The sequence below is a fragment of the Epargyreus clarus genome, unplaced genomic scaffold (assembly GCF_041222505.1).
Source record: "Epargyreus clarus isolate Ecla_fem2 unplaced genomic scaffold, WU_Ecla_fem_2.2 ptg000033l, whole genome shotgun sequence".
Lineage (NCBI taxonomy): Eukaryota > Metazoa > Arthropoda > Insecta > Lepidoptera > Hesperiidae > Epargyreus > Epargyreus clarus.
In genome coordinates, this window is record NW_027332238.1 from 1,306,880 (window position 1) to 1,325,716 (window position 18,837).

The 18,837-nt window shown below is 39.3% G+C and overlaps 1 protein-coding gene across 2 annotated transcripts in view; it reads right to left on the minus strand.

Annotated features, from left to right (window-relative positions):
- PAPLA1 (Phosphatidic Acid Phospholipase A1) overlaps positions 1 to 18,837 on the minus strand; it is a 162,668-nt gene that overhangs the window by 33,821 nt on the left and 110,010 nt on the right. For both annotated transcript variants that reach the window (XM_073090745.1, XM_073090744.1), the window contains exon 2: positions 8,359 to 8,979. In XM_073090745.1, the coding sequence (XP_072946846.1) occupies positions 8,359 to 8,979 (621 nt within the window). The remainder of the gene's footprint in view (positions 1 to 8,358; positions 8,980 to 18,837) is intronic.

Genomic DNA, 18,837 nt, shown 5'->3' on the forward strand with positions numbered 1-18,837 from the left:
CAAAGTAAAAAATAATTCAAATAAATGTTGGTTTAGTACATATTTCTCAAGTCGGCGCTCAATATATTTCATTGGATAACGATGTAAACAGCGTGTCTAATATGAGCGTAGAAACATAAAAAAACATAAAAACAAGATACCAGCCGAATTGATAACCACCTCCTTTTTGAAGTCGGTTAAAAATGGGACAAAGTTATTAAAACCGTGTATTCTCATCGGTCCTTGATAGATAATTGTTCAAAATTTTGAATTAATCTGATCGTTCAAAATTTGTGAAAAATCGAGTTCAAAGATTCCGTTACATACAGATACAGATATATACATACAGGTCAAGCTAATAAAAGCGTGGTAAAAATGAGAGTATACAAAACGCTTTCCGGACGTGGACGTGAACACATAGAGACTAATACAAAAACACCCAGACCCAGAAACAGAAATAAAACATCATTTAGATTTCAGTCAGGCTGGGGATGGAACCCGGGACCCTTTGCGCGTCTGGTATGATGACCGGTCCGCCACGCGGGTCGTTTTTTACCTACATTTCATAGTCTACGGCGGAAGATAAACGCTCTGTAAGTATAATCATCATCATCATCATCAACAACCCATTACTGTCCCACTGCTGGGCACGGGTCTCCTCTCATAACGAGAAGGATTAGGCCATAGTCCACCGCGCTGGACAAGTGCGTATTGGTAGACTTCACATACCTTTGATTTTTTTTTATAAATCTCAGGTATGCAGGTTTCCTCACGATGTTTTCCTTCACCGTTTAGCAAATGATAATTAATTTCTAATACGCACATAACTTTGAAAAAATCAGAGGTGCGTGCCTGGGATTTGAACCTCGGACCCCTCGATCGAGAGGCCGAGTTTCTTAACCACTAGGCTATCACTGCCTGTAAGTATAAATCCGTAGGACACTCGTAGTATAACGTGACGTGCTAAACCATGGAAACGCCCTTACCCTCAACGTTTACTCTATAATTTTCCAACGGCACCGTACAACGTTGTTTCGAATGTAGTAATTTCTTGTAGTTTCATTTAAACACATAATTAGCAACACTTAATAATACTATGTAGTGTAAACAGGTTTTCGTTACGGAAAACTTTGTATAATTGACTAGTACTTTACCTAACTATGGGTCAAAATTCAGCCTGTCGATAGCGTTATCACTTGCTTTGATGGTGAAGGAAAACATCGTGAGGAAACCTTCAAAAGGTACTCGACGACGTGGGAGCGACGCTAGGTTATGTGGGATTTTTACCGCACTAAACACCTGGTATTTACAATGGTAAGCGACCACACATACCGATGTCCTTCCCGGGATCGCTGGACGGTTCGAGCTCCCACTCTTGCCGCCCGCAACCCCAGAAGCCCCCTTTTAGTCGCCTCTTACGACAGGCAGGTGATACCGTAGCCCTATTCCACTCCCAGGACTATAGGGACAATCGTGAAGAAACCTACACGCCTGAGATTTCTTAAACTCTGAAAGTTTTGTAAAGTTTACAAATTGACTTGACGACCCGCGTGGCGGAGCGGTCACCATGCCGGTCTGACGCGCAGAGGGTCCCGGGTTCGATCCCCGGCCAAGACAGATTTCTAAATGATGAATTTAGATTTCTGTTTCTGGGTCTGGGTGTTTGTGTATTTGTCTCTGTGTGTGTCCATGGCACCCACGACACAAGGAATCCTAGTGTGGGGCTGTGAGTGTAGAAAGCGTTTTACAAATCCGCACTTGATGATGGTAGAACCCTCTGTGGGTCTGCCGGTATCGAAACCGGCAGACCCGGAACAGAAATCTTAACTCATCATCTGTAATATTTATTACTTGTAAGATACATTGTGTTTTGTAAGTGGCTACTGCCGCCCATAGTAATCAACCCCAGATAGGATTATATATTCCTACCTGAGGTCGGCCGAAGATGCGCCGCTACATTTGAGGACTAAGCTGGAACGCCTCAGAAGAGTATATCACGCTTACCACACCTTTCAAACCAGACCACAGCAACGCTTAATACTGCTGTTACGAGGCAGAAATGGGGTGGCGTCGGTGCCGCCGGAGTCGAACCACAAAGGGTTCTACCACCTTCATTTAAAACGTAATTTATTTTTTTAACACTGGTATATGGACACTGGACATATGGTCTCAAAGGACGTTGTTAAGTTAACTAATTACGAAATAATTTAACAGACAGAAGTTCCCCTAATTAGGGACTGAATAAATTAACCGACTTGGTATTAAATGGATCTCACAACTTTCTATGGTAGAAGAATTAAATTGTGAGACTTGGTTTTTTTACAAGTTATTGTTTTTATGGCATTTAGATATCTGTCTGGCCGGAGATCGAATCCGGAACCCACTGCGCGTCAGACCGGTATGGTGACCGCTCCATCACGCCGGTAATCGTTCTAATATAATCATAAGCAACTTGTTAAATTCACTTATAGTTAAATAAATATAGTTCAAAAAACTAAAAAACACGCTTTTATGATAAAATCAACTAAAAAGTAGAAAATAATTTTCAATCTAGGAATCAATTAAGGAACAGTAAATTGTATAATTGTGAAAAAAGCGTGGAGTGCTCCACTTATCAATTTTCGAAAAGCACCCCAAAGATTCCGTTACTGTTACGTACATACATACATACAAACATACAACCCAAGCTAATAAAAGCGTGTTAATAATAATAATAATGGAAATCGTGCGAACTTGTAACAACGTAACACCAAATATGGCCGCCGGTCACGTCATAATTCATATAATTATTATATATTTGGCGGAAACAGGTCAAGGGTGGGGTTAAACCATGAGGTGAGAATGACATAGAAGTGAACAAAACAGTTCTTGAATAATGAATATTTATGCCAGTTCTAAACTATATAAAAATGAGGAGTATGTGTGCCTTACCATACCCTCCAATTCAGAACACAGCGTTCAACACCGCTGTGCTCTGGTTAGTTCCTGGTTGGTTGGTTAGTTCTGGGTTCCGCTTAGTTCTCAGGGGTAGCGGCGCATCTGTGGCCGACCTCAGGTAGGAATATAATCCTATCTGGGGTTGATTACATATGTCCATTGGCAGTAGCCGTACCTTCAGGCGGACTGCACGCTTGTGTATCCCACTTTTACAATATAACTAAACACCTAACTTACTTTTAACTAAACTAACTAAGTAACTAAACAAACTGTGACACATCAATTAGAATGCGTAATGGCGGCAACATCTGCAAAGGTTGATCGCCTTCGGTAAATATTTATGATTGCGCTCGCAGGGCTGCGTTGCACGTCAGCGGGCGGCCTTATCCACTAATAACGTTTAAAAAACGTAAACACTACAAAAAATGACCAAGTGCGATTAAAACTCATATGCGGAGAGTTCCGTACAACCTGATTTTCTTTAATTTGTTAAACACTACAAAAAAATTACCAAGTGCGATTCAAACTCACATACTGAGGGTTCCGTACCACCAGATTTTCTTTAATTTGTTATTTTTAGCTTTTTTATCAGCATAGAATATACATTGGTGTATTAGGCAGCCATAGAAGTATTGTGGGAATTGAAACTGTATTACAGTTCAATAATAAATCAAATCAAATCAAATCATTTTTTTAATTCAAAATAGGTTCTTTACAGAGCACTTTTTGAATGTCAATACAACTGCCACCACTTCACAAGGTGATTCGTTATGGAGAAAAGCGGCGAAAGAAACTCCATAAAGCATATATAAAGCGAAATATTCCAAAATATAACAGTTTCTTGTATGGCGACCCCCAATTATATTCCACCTTTTTTTAGTATTTATTATTATTTAGTATTTTGAAGGTGGTAGAACCCTTTGTGGTTTGACTCCGGCGGCACCACCGCCACACCTATTTCTACCTAAAAACTGCAGTGTTAGGCGATGCTGTGTTCCGGTTTGAAGGGTGTGGTAAGGGAGACAGACTTTTCCGAGGCATTCCAGCTTAGTCCTCAGGGGTAGCGGCGCATCTGTGGCCGACCTCAGGTAGGAATATCTAATCCTATCTGGGGTTGATTACAGATGTCCATGGGCGGCAGTAGCCACTTACCATCAGGTGGACTGCATGCTCGTCTGCTACTCTTATATTATAAAAAAAAAAAATACTTATACTCTGTAAAAATTCCAAGTGTCTCACTATTGAGGTATTCCCGGAGCGCTATGACATGGGGCTCTTCAAAAAAGGTGCAAAAAGAGCTCTCATACAAAGCCGGCGATGCATTGGCGACTCCTCTGGTGTTGCAAATGTCCATAGGCGACGTTGACTACTTTCCATCAGGTAGCACGTCTACCTAACCGTTATTATTACAGTTCAAGAGATAGAGCCCTGTGACAGACGGACAGACAGCGGAGCCTTAGTAAAAGGGTTCCGTTTTTACCCGTTTGTGTACGGAACCCTACAAGTACGTGAGCAAAGTCGCGAGCAAAACTAAATGAGAAACTATATAAGGAAGTTCGTTATTATTTATATTCAATACACAACTTGTGTGACGCAGTCGTGTTGGCGATTCCGGGTTCGATTCTAGATCAGACATATAATCTTATATATAAAATTCTCGTGTCACAATGTTAGTTACCGAACTCCTCCAAAACGGCTTAACCGATTTTCACCAAATTTGCATATTCAGTAGGTCTGAGAATCGGCTACTATCTATTTATCATACCCCTAAGTGATAAGGGTTGTTCACCCTTAACATTTTTTTCATTTATATGGCAACACAACGTTTGCCAGGTCAGCTAGTAATATGTTGATTTCCGTTCTGGGTCTGGGTGTTTGTGTACTCGTCTTTGTGTCAATGGCACTCATGTCACATGTAAATCTAATGTGAGGGGAGTGTTGGAAATGTATTCAAAAGCACTACTGTATTGCACCCTCTGACCTAATAACTACCTTCAGAGAAGAACCCTTCGTGGTTCAACACCTATTAACTGCAATTTATAATAACAATTATAACAGCAGTGTTAAGCTGCTGTGTTCTGGTTTGAAGTGTGGTAAGCGAGACATATTCCGAGGCGTTCCAGCTTAGTCCTATGGAGTAGTAGAGTCTATGCCCGACTTCATGTAGCAAGGTGGTAGAACCCTTTGTGGTTGACTCCGGCGGCACCACCGCCACACCTATTTCTACCTAATAACTGCAGTGTTAGGCGCTTCTGTGTTCCGGTTTGAAGGGTGTGGTAAGGGAGACAGACTTTTCCGAGGCGTTCCAGCTTAGTCCTCAGGGGTAGCGGCGCATCTGTGGCCGACCTTAGGTGGGAATATCCTATCTGATCTAATCCTATCTGAGGTTGATTACAGGTGTCCATGGGCCGCAGTAGCCACTTACCATCAGGTGGACTGTATGCTCGTCTGCTACTCTTATGTTATAAAAAAAGCAATATCATCTTATCTGGGGTTGATTACAGATGTTCATGGGTAGCAGGAGCCACTTGCCATCAGGTGAAGGTAAATGTCCCTTTGAAGGGTGTGGCCCTTCAAACCAGAACAGTTGCCGTTGAAGCTGAAGCGTTTAACACTGCTGTTATAACAGAAATCTTTATTAACTTATTATCTTCATTATCTTTTACCCGTGGCTTCACTTGTAGTCACAAGTTTTGATGTGAAACATCTATAGCCGCACGTAAAACCGATTTCTGGCGTGGCGACGCATGCCGCGGCGACGCGTCGCCACGCTATACGATGGTATATATACAGTCTATATGCAGTATTGTGTATGGTGTGGCGACGCGTCGCCATGCGCAATCGAATTCAATAAATAGTCATCGTTATCTGGAAAAAAATCGTAATATTTTATTTTATCATTATGACATATTTAGTTCCTATCACAATATGTTATTTTCTGCATATTACTTTTACAAAATAATGTCGATGTTTCATATCTGCCAGGCGTCCCGTGACGGCTCACATTAATTTTTTTTAACTATCCCTCGGGAACGGTACTGTTTTTCGGGATAGAAGGTACCCTATGTCCTTCTCTGAACCCCTGACAACGTGTGCGCAAAATTTCATGACAATCGGTTATTTAGTTACGGCACGAAATCATAACAAACAAATACACTTTCGCATTTATAATATTAGTTAAGATTACACATTTTAAGACTTCTTTAGGGTCTGGGTATTTCTGTACGTGTGTTTGTGTGCCCTACACATGTGACCGCGTGACCCACTCGAGTGGCATCTGATCGCGCAATAACCGATTTGCCGGTAGATGAGTAAAATACATAGATTGATCACTCATTACAAGAAAGTGTACCCAGTTTTGAGAATTAACATTGTTGCGTAAATAAAGTGTTGCCTCGTCTCCATGCTAAAATATCCCAATTTTCTTAAAATATTTATTTATTTATTACGTAAATTACGTAATATTCATTACACTGGTCTGCATTTTTTTCTTCTAAATGTTCTTATGCTTAAAAACATATTCGATACTCTAAACACAGAATTTAACAGGCAAATAAATGCAGCAAATAGCTTCCAAATATTTATATCAATTTAATTAAAAAATATTATTATCAAAATAACAACAATTACAAAAAAGTAAAAAAAAAGACTACGGTCTTAGTTTTAGTCAAGTTAGCCTTTTGTGGCTTCATTCAATTTCAAGGCGATGAAGTATCTTTCTATTTTACTTATCAAAGATTTGCACATTCAATCGGACCGGCCGGTTTGTGAGACATCACCTAAAAGGGTATGGTTCGTTGCGTACAGTGACGAATGCGACGCGTGATGAGTTGCAACTGGGTTATAGGGATCACTTGATCCTATATCGAGGACGACCACCGGAGGGGTTTTAGTGCGGTAAGAGTCCCACATAACCCTGTGTCGCTCCCAAGGCATCGGGTACCTTTTGAAGGTTTCCCCCTCGTGAACAAAAAAAAATGATCCTATATTATGCATCAGATTATAGCAACGTTTAACACTGCTGTAAGAACAGACATAGGCAGATTTTTTTATCATAGTGGAGTAGCAGAATTGTAGGTGGTAGAACCGTTTGTGGTTCGACTCCGGCGGCACCACCGCCGCACTTATTTCTGCCTCATAACAGCAGTGTTAAGCGGTGCTTTGTTCTGGTTTGAAGTGTGGTAAGGAAGACATACTTTTCCGAGGCGTTCCAGCTTAGTCCTCACGGGTAGCGGCGCATCTGTGTCCGACCTCAGGTAGGAATATCTAATCCTATCTGGGGTTAATTACAGATGTCCATGGGCGGCAGTAGCCACTTACCATCAGGTGGACTGCATGCTCGTCTGCTACTCCTATTATAAAAAAAAAACTGGGTTATAGGGCTGACTAAACCCTACATGAAGATGATAGAGCCCTCTGTGGTTCGACTCCGGCGGCACCACCGTCACGCCAGTTTCTGTTATAACATCAGTGTTAAGCGCTGCTGTGTTCTGTACCCTCAAAAGTACCTTTTCGTTTTCGTTGCATAAATTGCCTTATTTTAATGTGTTTTATCGACACAAGTAACGTTATAAAGCGTATAAAATAAAATATAAGTATATACCAAATTTCATAGAGATACCTGCAGAAATGCAAATTTTATTCGCATTTAAGCATATTCGAAACTATGAAACGCTCTCCTGTAAAGTTGTCATTTGCAGTTACGATATTATACATAGGAGGGATCGATATACAAGCTCAGCCACTAAAGATCCTACCACCTATACCTACATACATGTGCCCCTTTATCGATTCGAGCTTCCAAACTTTTGCAAAGTCCACAAACCACCATATGCAATCACACGTGACCTCACGCGGGTCACGGGTCTCACGCCGTGGGAACATCGAGTGTGTATCTTACGATAGACTCGCCATGCATTACCGAAATTGCTATTTCTGACGTATTCGCGGTTACCAAATACGCAAGCTTAGATTTTTTTATAATATAGGAGTAGCAGACGAGCAAATCACCTGGTGGTAAATGGCTATTGCCGCCCATGGACTGTAATCAACCTCAGATAATATTGGATAGTCGATGATCTGAGGTCGGCCACAGACGCTACCCCTGAGGACTAAACTGTAACGCCTCTGATAAGTATGTCTCCCTTACCACACCCTTCAAAATAAGACACAGCAGTGCACTGATCTCCTTACAGATGTCCATGGGATGATTCTATTCATCTATCAGTATTGTCTAACTTAATTCAACTTGGTTTGACGACCCGCGTGGCGGAGCGGTCACCATGCCGGTCTGACGCGCAAAGGGTTGCGAGTTCGATCTCCGGCCAGACAGACATCTGAGTAATAAATTTGTGTGTTCGTCTCTGTGTGTCTCGTATACATGACACAGGGAATCCTAGTGAATGACTGAGTGCAGAAAGCGTCAGAAAAAATCAGACTTACCAACTATCGGTGGTTCCTTCAACGGCGGCGGCGCTATATCCTTCACGATATCCGGTACAGGCTGGCTCGCTTCAACCGGCTTCAACTCATCATACCTTTTACTCTCATCGGGAGTATGATCCCTGCTCTTCATACTCAACATGTTCGAGAACGAGTTGAAGACAACGCTCGCCATCTGCGGCAGCACCGTCGGGAGCTGGGAGAAGTTCTGGGCTATGTCCGCTGTTATACTCTGCTGGATATCCGGACTCTGCGCTTTCTCAGGCTCGTTCAAGTTTATCTCTTCCAGACTTTCCTCCACGGCCTGCAAATTGGCATTCTGGTCATCTTTCAGAACGCTATTCAACGGCGCACTTACATACCGCGTCCCGTGTAATCTCGCAAAGTACTCATTTACATCAAAATCATCGTCCGACTTAACCGAAGCCTTTGATACGTTCGGATTTGTATTTTCATTCGTAATTATATTTTGGTTGGAAGTTTGGCTATTTGGCGGGTTTAGATCTATGCTAGTGATGGTGTTGGGTGGGTGAATGTTTAAGTTTGTGTCGCCTGATTGTAAATTGGCGAAGTCGTGTTCGGAGTGCGACAGGGCGCGCGGCTGGGACTCTGATCTTTCATCTGTAACAAAAGAAAGGTTTCATTAGTTTAATAAAGCAATTAATACCCTCATGATTATTATAAATATGTAGCAGATACATTTGAAGTTATATTAATACTATTCGAAAAACTATAGGTAACACATTTTCGGCGATAAATTAATAATAAGTAAATAATTATTACAAAAATAAAAAACCCGACGATTTAAAAATATAGCATCTAATTTGTGCTATCTACATATAATATCTGTAGATAGCACAATTTAGATAATTCCAACGACACCTCATATGTTAAACCGTCAAGTCGTTTGGGCTGTAGGTGCCAAAGAACAAGACATAGAGATATCCATATATACATACATATATACATACATACATACATATATACATACATACATACAAACACAGTGAGTTTACGATATTTTAATAAGATTAACATTTAGATTACGGCTACTCGTATAGTTTATAGGGATTGATAACCTAGTGGTTAAGAAAGTCGACCTTTTGGTCGAGGGGTCCAAGGTTCCTGGCACGCGCCTCTAATTTTTCAAAGTAAGTGCGTATTAGAAATTAATTATCACTTGCTAAACGGTGAAGAAAAACATCGTGAGGTAACTTGCATAACCTGAGAGATTTATAAAAAAAAATCTCAAAGGTATGTGAAGTCCACCAATACGCACTTGTCCAGCGCGGTGGACTATGACCTAATCCTTCTCATTCTGAGAGGAGACCCGTGCCCCGCAGTGGGACAGTAATGGGTTGACGATGATATAGTTTATAGTTCATTCTCTGTCAGTGAAACACTTTGTCAATTAGCAACTTTGTTACATGTGGATACGCCTTTATTCATTATCATGGAAACCCTGCCCATAACCTTATCAGGTATATTACATAAAGCGGATATAACCTGTGATTATTGCAAGTACATATGAATCATTAAGGAATTTTTATCATCAAAGAAACTTTTTTGCAATATTGACAAAGCAAACCAGCATGCAGTCCCCCTGATGGTAGGCTACTGCCGTATCGACATCTGTAATGAACCGCGCCGCTACCTAAGGACTAAATTGGAACGCCTCGAATAAGTATGTCTCCCTTACTTATTTTTTTTTCTCCCGTTTACAACACTTAGCACGATGTATACTGCACAGCCTTCCGAGCAACGTTCGCATACGGTCCGGGCTGAAAATCAGTTGCCGAGATCCAATCTCGGTTTTTTTCTGAGCTCCGGAATCTTTTTCACAGACTTTAGCTGCAACACTCGATTATGTATTTTGTTTGTTTTTATTTTTTAATTTACTTTATTATTTTCAGTTTTTTTTTTATATTTTGTGTAATTTTATTTCTTAGAAAATTTAGTCAATAAGTTCATAATTAAGTTTGTGTTTCCATATGTGTATTTTGGGATTTCATTGTTTATTGTGTGTTATAATTTGTTGTTGTTGCTTAAGTTCTTGAAATAAATAATCTATCTATCTATCTTACTCTCCCCCACCCTTCAAACTAGAAATCAGCAGCGGTCCTCTGATATTATAACAGAAATAACTGTGACGGTGGTGCTTCCGGGGTCGAACCACGACGGATTAGTCAAATAAAAAATATAAGTATATGTAAATTTACTCAGTTAATAACCTTAATTGTAGTCTGCAACTGCAATTTAATGTCGATTTTATTTATGTTTGCAAAAAAATCATCATCCACATCATCAACCCTGCGTGGGTCCTCATACTGCATCCTCTCAACCGTAGGGGTAGCGGAGAGGATACGCCGGACTCCTACCGGCTAAAGCCCCACGGTGTTCCTCTGGACGTCCTCTGTCGGGACCACAGGTACTAGTAGCACTCGTCCGCGATCCCGACAAATAATTTTACCCACAAAAAATTTCAAAACCTTTTCGCACGCAAATTTATAGCACCACAAAAAATACACTTTCCAATTTGATCGTAAGACATTTTACCATATACGTTCATAATTTCAATCATCTTTTTTGGCCGTCAACATCGTGGGCTATTGACCAACACTCCACATATGGTCATAATCGTTAACGACCACGCCCTATCACCTACTTATATAGATGTCATTGTTATTCTATATGTGTTGAAATATAAGATAACATATGACTTATTTACTCTTACTATGAGTTTTTACGTTTGCTCGAAAACGTTCACCGTTTTCGCGCACACAGCGCTCCCGCGGACCGTGTCGGAACTAAAATTACTAAGGGCAATAATAAGAAATATACAGGCATTTGTTTAAAGAAAATTAAGGACATGGAAAAACCTTTAATGATTCTACTCCTGTGGCACCACCTGTTATTTCTGTTATAACAGCAGTGTTAAGCGCTGCTGTGTTCTGGTTTGAAGAGTGGTAAGAGACATACTATTTGAGGCGTTCCAGCTTAGTCCTCAGGTGTAGCGGCGCATCTTTGGCCGACCTCAGGTAGGAATATCTAATCCCATCTGTGGTTGATTCCAGATGTCCATGGGCGGCAGTAGCCACTTACCATCAGGTGCACTGCATGCTCGTCTGCTACTCCTATATTATAAAAAAAAATCAAATCGCATCTGAGGTTGATTACAGATGTCCATACGGCAGTAGCTACTTACCATCAGGTGCACTGCATGCTCGTCTGCTACTCCTATATTATAAACGAAATCTAATCTCATCTGAGGTTGATTACAGATGTCCATGGGCGGCAGAAGCCACTTACCATCAGGTGGATCGCATGCTCGTCTGCTCTTATATCATCGCTCGCCGTCACTACGACAAGGGACGGGTATTATCCACTACGTACCCGCAACGACCGTCAATTTCCACCGCTCCTAGAAAGCGGTCCGCTCGTTAGCTGATAATAAATATGTCGACGTTTTCACTCACTAATTGTTACCTGTGATTTGTAGGACTTATCTATTGAGGTGGAGTCGACTGGGTATGTACTGGTATTGAAGTTCTAGGAAAATAACTAGAGAATCATAATAATAGTTGACAAAGTGCAAGTCGAACACGTTGGGTGACACTTGAACATACTTTTTTAAACGACTTCAAAAAGGAGGTGGTTATCAATTCGGCCGGTATCTTTTTTTTTATGTATGTACACGAACTACTCCGCGTTAGTGGACCGATTTTAATAATTCTTTTATTATTGTATAGAGACGAGCTGGAAGTTGGTCCCATTTAAATATGGTTAGGATCCATCGATGGGTTCTGGAGAAAAAAAGGGGAACCTCCTCCACCCGTATTAGACACGCTGTTTACATCGTTATCCAACGAAATATATTGAGCGCCGACTTCAGAACTATGTACTAAACCAACATTTATTTCAATTATTTTTTACTTTGTAGTGACATAGAAGAAAAAAAGAAGAAAAAACTCTACGAAATAACGATATTGCCTTGTCTAACATATGGATGCCAGACGTGGTCATTGAGGAAACAAGACGAAGATAAAATGGCCATCTGCCAACGTAAGATGGAAAGAAGTATGCTTGGTCTAAAACTATCAGATAAAGTTAGTAATATCAGCATCAGAAAAAAAACTAAAATAGTAGATGTAACGAAAAGAATAAGGCTACTCAAATGGCACTGGGCAGGGCATATCTGTAGGATGAATAATACTAGGTGGGCAAAACGACTAACGGAATGGATACCAAGAGACATGAAAAGGAAAAGAGGACGACCAAGTAAAAGGTGGAATGACATCTTTAACAAGAGACGTGGACCCTTATGGATGCGTGAGGCACGGGAACGTGATAAATGGAAAAGTTTAGGAGAGGCCTACGCCGAAGAGGCGACTACTATATTTAATATTTAAAATTACTTTTACTTACAATGTTTTGTTAGAAATAGTTTATTTGTTAAAAATCACTAAATATTTATTTTATAAAAAAGTATGTATAGTAATATACAAGTAAAAAAGTAAATTGAAAGTTAATATATTGAAAGAAAATTGAAACAATAATTATAATATGTAAAGTATAGGATATAGTAGAAATAAAGGCTATTTTTATTTTTATTTTATTTTATTTTATTTATTTTATATAGTGACATAGAAGTCGGTTGTATTTTTTTGTTAAAAATCTTTTAGGGTTCCGTACCCAACGGGTAAAAACGGAACGCTATTACCAAGACTTCGCTGTCTGTTTGTCCATCTGTCCGTCTGTCACAGGGCTCTATCTCTCGAACCGTAATAGATAGACACTTGATTTTTTTACAGAGGATGCACAACGGTGGCCGACATAACATCAAATATTAAAGGGGGTCTCCATACATCAAACCGGTATTTTTCGATCTAACTGTTAAACCGTACTAGCGAGACAGTTGACTTTTCTTATAATATGGGAGTAGGTAGCAGATAAGCATGCAGTCCACCTGATGGTAAGTGGCTACTGCCGCCCATAGACATCCCAGACCCAGAACACAGCAGCGCTTAACACTGCTGTTATAACAGAAATAGGCGAACCACAAAGGAACCACCACCATTAATCTCCAGCAGTAAGTTCAGAAGTAGCTCCAGGTCCACATGTACCATTAGGTTAAGTTTGCCATTGTATTTTTTTTTATTTGTGTTATGGATTTTCTTTTTCCGCTTCTTCTCCATAACGAAACACCCTGTGAAGTCGTGGTAGATGTAATAATATTAAAAAAGTGCTCTGTAAAGCACATATTTTGAATTTAAAAAATATTTGTCATTTAATTTAATACATTTAATAATAAACATAACATACTTAATATATACCAAGATGTGACTAATACTTAAAAACGTGTTAAAAATACAAAGTTTCAACCGTACATAAATCAATCAACTACAATTATATAAGGAAACAATCAATTATGCATATAACATTATTTCATTGTATGTCAGTTGCAATATCCGCCCTTGAGAGAACACCATAAACATATGGTACCTATGGTAGAGCTGTCATGTTTAAGACATTGTAAATAGCGACACTCAGACAAAAAAATATAGGATTGCAATTATTGAAGATAGTTAAGATAACTGCCGCATGGATATAATGACGAAGTCTATAAAGAGCAGGTTCCTTTCACCTTTTTATAATTTCACCTTTTTATAATTTAGGAGTAGCAGACAAGATAGTCCACCTGATGATAAGGGGGTACTGCCGCCCATGGACGTTTGTAACCAACCTCACATAAGATTTGAGCCCTACCTGAGGTCAGCCGCAGATGCGCCGCTATACTGAGGAATAAGCTGAAACGCCTCGACAAAGTATAGCCTCGATTTCCACACCCTTCCAACCAGAACACAGCAGCGCTTAACACTGCTTGTATAACAGAAATAGGTGCGGCGGTGGTGCCGCCGGAGTCGGACCACAAAAGGTTCTACTACTATCTTCAAATTGAATCAAAATTGAGTTAAATATTGCTTTAGGGTTCTGTAAACAAGGGTAATGAGGTTCATCAGGTTAAAATCATATCCTCATATATGTGGGATCGTAGAAATGAGAGGTCGATGGTGATATTTAATTCTTATTTTATTTCTAAGAGCACATGTCAAATCCTACGTACATCGTTTTACACTCTTTTCAACTGACTTCCTTCTTCAGTGTTGCTACTTTTTCTAAATTAAACATTTCGTCAGAGTTTCTATATAAAGAATAAAAATAAAAAGGAAAACTAAATCATATCCTAAATAGACATTATCCCACACGGCCATCCTGCTCATTCATCAGACCCTGATGAACTGTAATCATAATCTTTCGCTTCTTCTGAACTAGTTCATATGGTCCCAAAAAAATTGAGTTCTTCTTATAGGAGTTAAATTACCAATATTGTATTCATAAGCTTTTTTTCTAACCTTATTGTAATATCTTCTATCTTCATCTTGTATTTTTTGTATATCTTGTATTTCTTTAGCTTTTGTTCTTAAATCAGATCTCTTTTCATAAAAATTATCAATTCTTTCGTCTTTAATCATCTTCAGTATCTCATCATCTTTGTTTCTTACTTTAAAATATTCGCGATTTGTTAATTCTTCAGTCTTATCCAAGTTAAAATGTTCTTTATCATGATTATTTCGTACAATTACATACTGCATCTTCTTCTTCTTTGGTACTACAATTAGTTTGCTTCCATCTTTCTCTTTTTTAAGTATTCCGTCTTGTAGAAGGCAGTCTTTATAAGGTTCTTTCTCTGAAATTTTCTTTATTTTTTCAATCTGTACATCTTCGTCTTGAGCTGTTTTAATACGTGCGGTCATTTCGGTAACGATTAAACAAGCAGGCTGCTTGCTGAGGGTTTCAGCATGCTTAATTTTAATTCCAGGTCTGTGTTGTCCACTCTTTTTCTTCGCTAAAATTTTCTGTTCTGACCATTCTTCTATTTGTTCATTTACAACATCTTCCACTAGAGGCGGCAGTTGACGTGGATTCTGGTGAAATGGATTATTATCGGTAAGTATAATTTTCTTTTCAATATTACTATATTTCTTATCCTTGGCTTCGTCGGGTATATATTTTTTAATCGTCTTTTCTATATTTTTAGAAAATCTAGCATCTTCCATCGTGTAGTCGTCGTGAAAATTCTTGTTTTCGGTCATCTTTATCAGATTAACTTTACTTCCAATATCTATCAATGCACTCATCTCCACATCATTTATTTTAACCTTTTTAGAAGAGGTATTTTCTACTACTTCTTGTTTCTGAATGTTAAGAGACTTTTTCGGCTGGATAGGACATTCAGTTCCTTTATGTCCGAATTCATTACATCGGAAACATTTTATGCCTTTCGTACAAGCTGGTGCCATATGATCAGTATCGCCGCAGTTGTAGCATCTCTTTACTTTCCGCCCTGTGCTGTTTGAGGAACCTTTGTCATCAGAATTATTTCCTTGTATATTATTCTTGGAGTTAGTCTTTCTTTCAATTCTTTGCCTTAATTCTTCATAACATTCTAACTTCATTCTGAACTCTTTTAAGGTTCTAGCTCCGTACAACATTGCTTTGTTGGTTTCACTGTCACGAATGCCGTCAATAATATAAACCATTAGGGCTGTATCTTCAAGGGCAGCGTGTAAGGCTAGTTCCTTCATGTAAAGAAAATATTGTTGAAATGTTTCTTCATTCTTCATCTTACGTGAAGCAAGCTTCTTATGTATGATAGCGCTGTTCAACTTCGGACTAAACTCTTCTTGCAGCAGCTTCTTCAGAGTATCCCAATTCTTCACACTTCCTGTAGATCTGAGAAATAGTTTAGCAGTACCGGCAAGTAATCTTTTTCCATAAATAAGTTTCTCAATATCAGACCATTCCATAATTCCAGCAGTATCTTCGAATTCTTCAATCCAGTTCGTGATCGGATACGTGTCGTCACCAGTAAACGGAATCATAGACTGTTCTAAATCGTTAAAAGATATTCGTGGCCCACTGAATTTTAGGCTTTCTACATCACCTTTTACTTTCTTCGGCGACATAGTTCTTGTTCGGCTTCTTGAATGCATCTTGACTTCTTAATCTTTACTTCTTTAAAATTTCTTCATTAATTATACGTCTTTCATATCTTTCTCTTCAAAACTTTCTTCATTTAATCTTTCGGTTCGTATATTGTAGTACGACCCTAAGCATTCATCTAGTATAGTGTGCTACGTCCCGCAACATTCGTTGTTGACGCGTTGCTTGGTAACCGGCGTAAATTATTGAGAAAAATCTTACAATTTTCTTCGGGATATTTTCATAATCTTCGCCGTTAATCACCACCGAAACTGCACATGACGAGATCCCGGACGAGCCCCCAAAAGTTGTGGGATCGTAGAAATGAGAGGTCGATGGTGATATTTAATTCTTATTTTATTTCTAAGAGCACATGTCAAATCCTACGTACATCGTTTTACACTCTTTTCAACTGACTTCCTTCTTCAGTGTTGCTACTTTTTCTAAATTAAACATTTCGTCAGAGTTTCTATATAAAGAATAAAAATAAAAAGGAAAACTAAATCATATCCTAAATAGACATTATCCCACATATATGTATGTCTACCTCACCACTCCCTTCAAACCACAAGACAGCCATAATACCTGATGGCATTCTCTACCACTCAACCCTGGGTGAATGGAGAAAACTTTATTATGTATGAATACAATTTACCGGAGAAATTTTAAAATGCAATATTCCGCAATGCGGTGTCTTATTTGTTTATGATCTAAGGCCTCACCATAAACATAAATTGCGTGAGCTGTTACACAATTAGGCCACGGGTTTTTCAAGACCAAGGCCTTTTGACCGCGGATGCAACACTAATCTTGCACACAAAGGGTTCGGATTCGATCCTCGGCCAGACAGATCTAAATGAATTTAGATTACACTAGCTGACCCGGCAAACGTTGTGTTGCCATATAAATAAAAAAATGTTAAGGGTGAACAACCCTTATCACTTAGGTATATGGAAAATAGATAGTAGCCAATTCTCAGACCTACTGAATATGCATATAAAATTTGGTTTTGGTTTAAAAGAAAATAATATGACATACTAACATACATAAAACTGAAAATTCGTACCTTCATTGGAACGACATTGGCGCTATCTGGCGAAAATTGGTCGTACCAACTCTGGAACCTTCGTGGGCTCATGGACAACAACTTTGCTAAAGATCATCACTTGATCAAATGCATAGTTTACGATTCAATCCTTACTAATATCGATTAAAATAATCGATGTTTTGGATCCAAAAGATCGATTCTCCGATTAATAGATCTTAGATCGCCATCCCTAGTTCCCATGGGATTTCCGGGATAAAAACTATCCTGTGTCCTTTCTCGGGTCTCAGACTATCTTTGTACAAAATTTAATTAAAATCGGTTCAGTGGTTTAGGCGTGAAGAAGAGACAACAAGACAGACAGACAGACAGACAGAGTTACTTTCGGATTTATAATATTAGTAAGGATAAGGATTTAAATTACGGGTCGTCGTATACCTTATGACGGTGGTCGTATACCTTATACCGTATGACGGTGGTACCTTCTAACCAGACCATACCAGTTCTACTACCTTAAAGTACCTTATTCGAATAGTAATTCTTTAGGAATGTCTAGCTTTGTTCAAAGGGCGTGACTTTACGATAAGACAGATAAATAACAAAGGTATAACCCTTTTCAATAGCGAATGTAATCCAAAATTACGGCTTTTGTTCACTTATTTCATACGCACATTTATCTTATTTTAATAATAATATAGGAGTAGCAGACGAGCATGCAGGCCACCTGATGGTAAGCTACTGCCGTACGGACATCTTTAATCAATCCCAGATAGGATTAGATTCCTACCTGAGGTCGCCCACAGATGCGTTAACTTGAGAACTAAGCTACCACACCCTACAAACCAGAACACAGCAGCGCTTATCACTGTTATAACAGAAATAGGTGTGGCAGTGGTGCCGGGGTCGAACCACAGAGAGTTCTACCACCTTCAAAACACTACCACTAACACCATCTATTATATTTAATAACATGCCGCTATTTTGTTTACAATCTTTATTAACACGAACTACACCAATTACACAAATCGTATATCTTATTCGTTGTAACTTGTAACGCTAAAGGTTGAATTAAATAACACTGATAGATTAACATTAACTTGTAATCAATCTACAATGAATCGTGGTATGGTGGTGTAGTATGGTAGAGTCCGACGGGGCAACGCGAGGGGTTTTTTTTTTATAATATAAGAGTAGCAGACGAGCATGCAGTCCACCTGATGGTAAGTGGCTACTGCCGCCCATGGACATCTGTAATAAACGCCAGATAGGATTAGATATTCCTACCTGAGGTCGGCCACAGATGCGCCGCTACCCCTGAGGACTAAGCTGGAACGCCTCGGAAAAGTCTTTCTCCCTTACCACACCCTTCAAACCGGAACACAGCAGCGCCT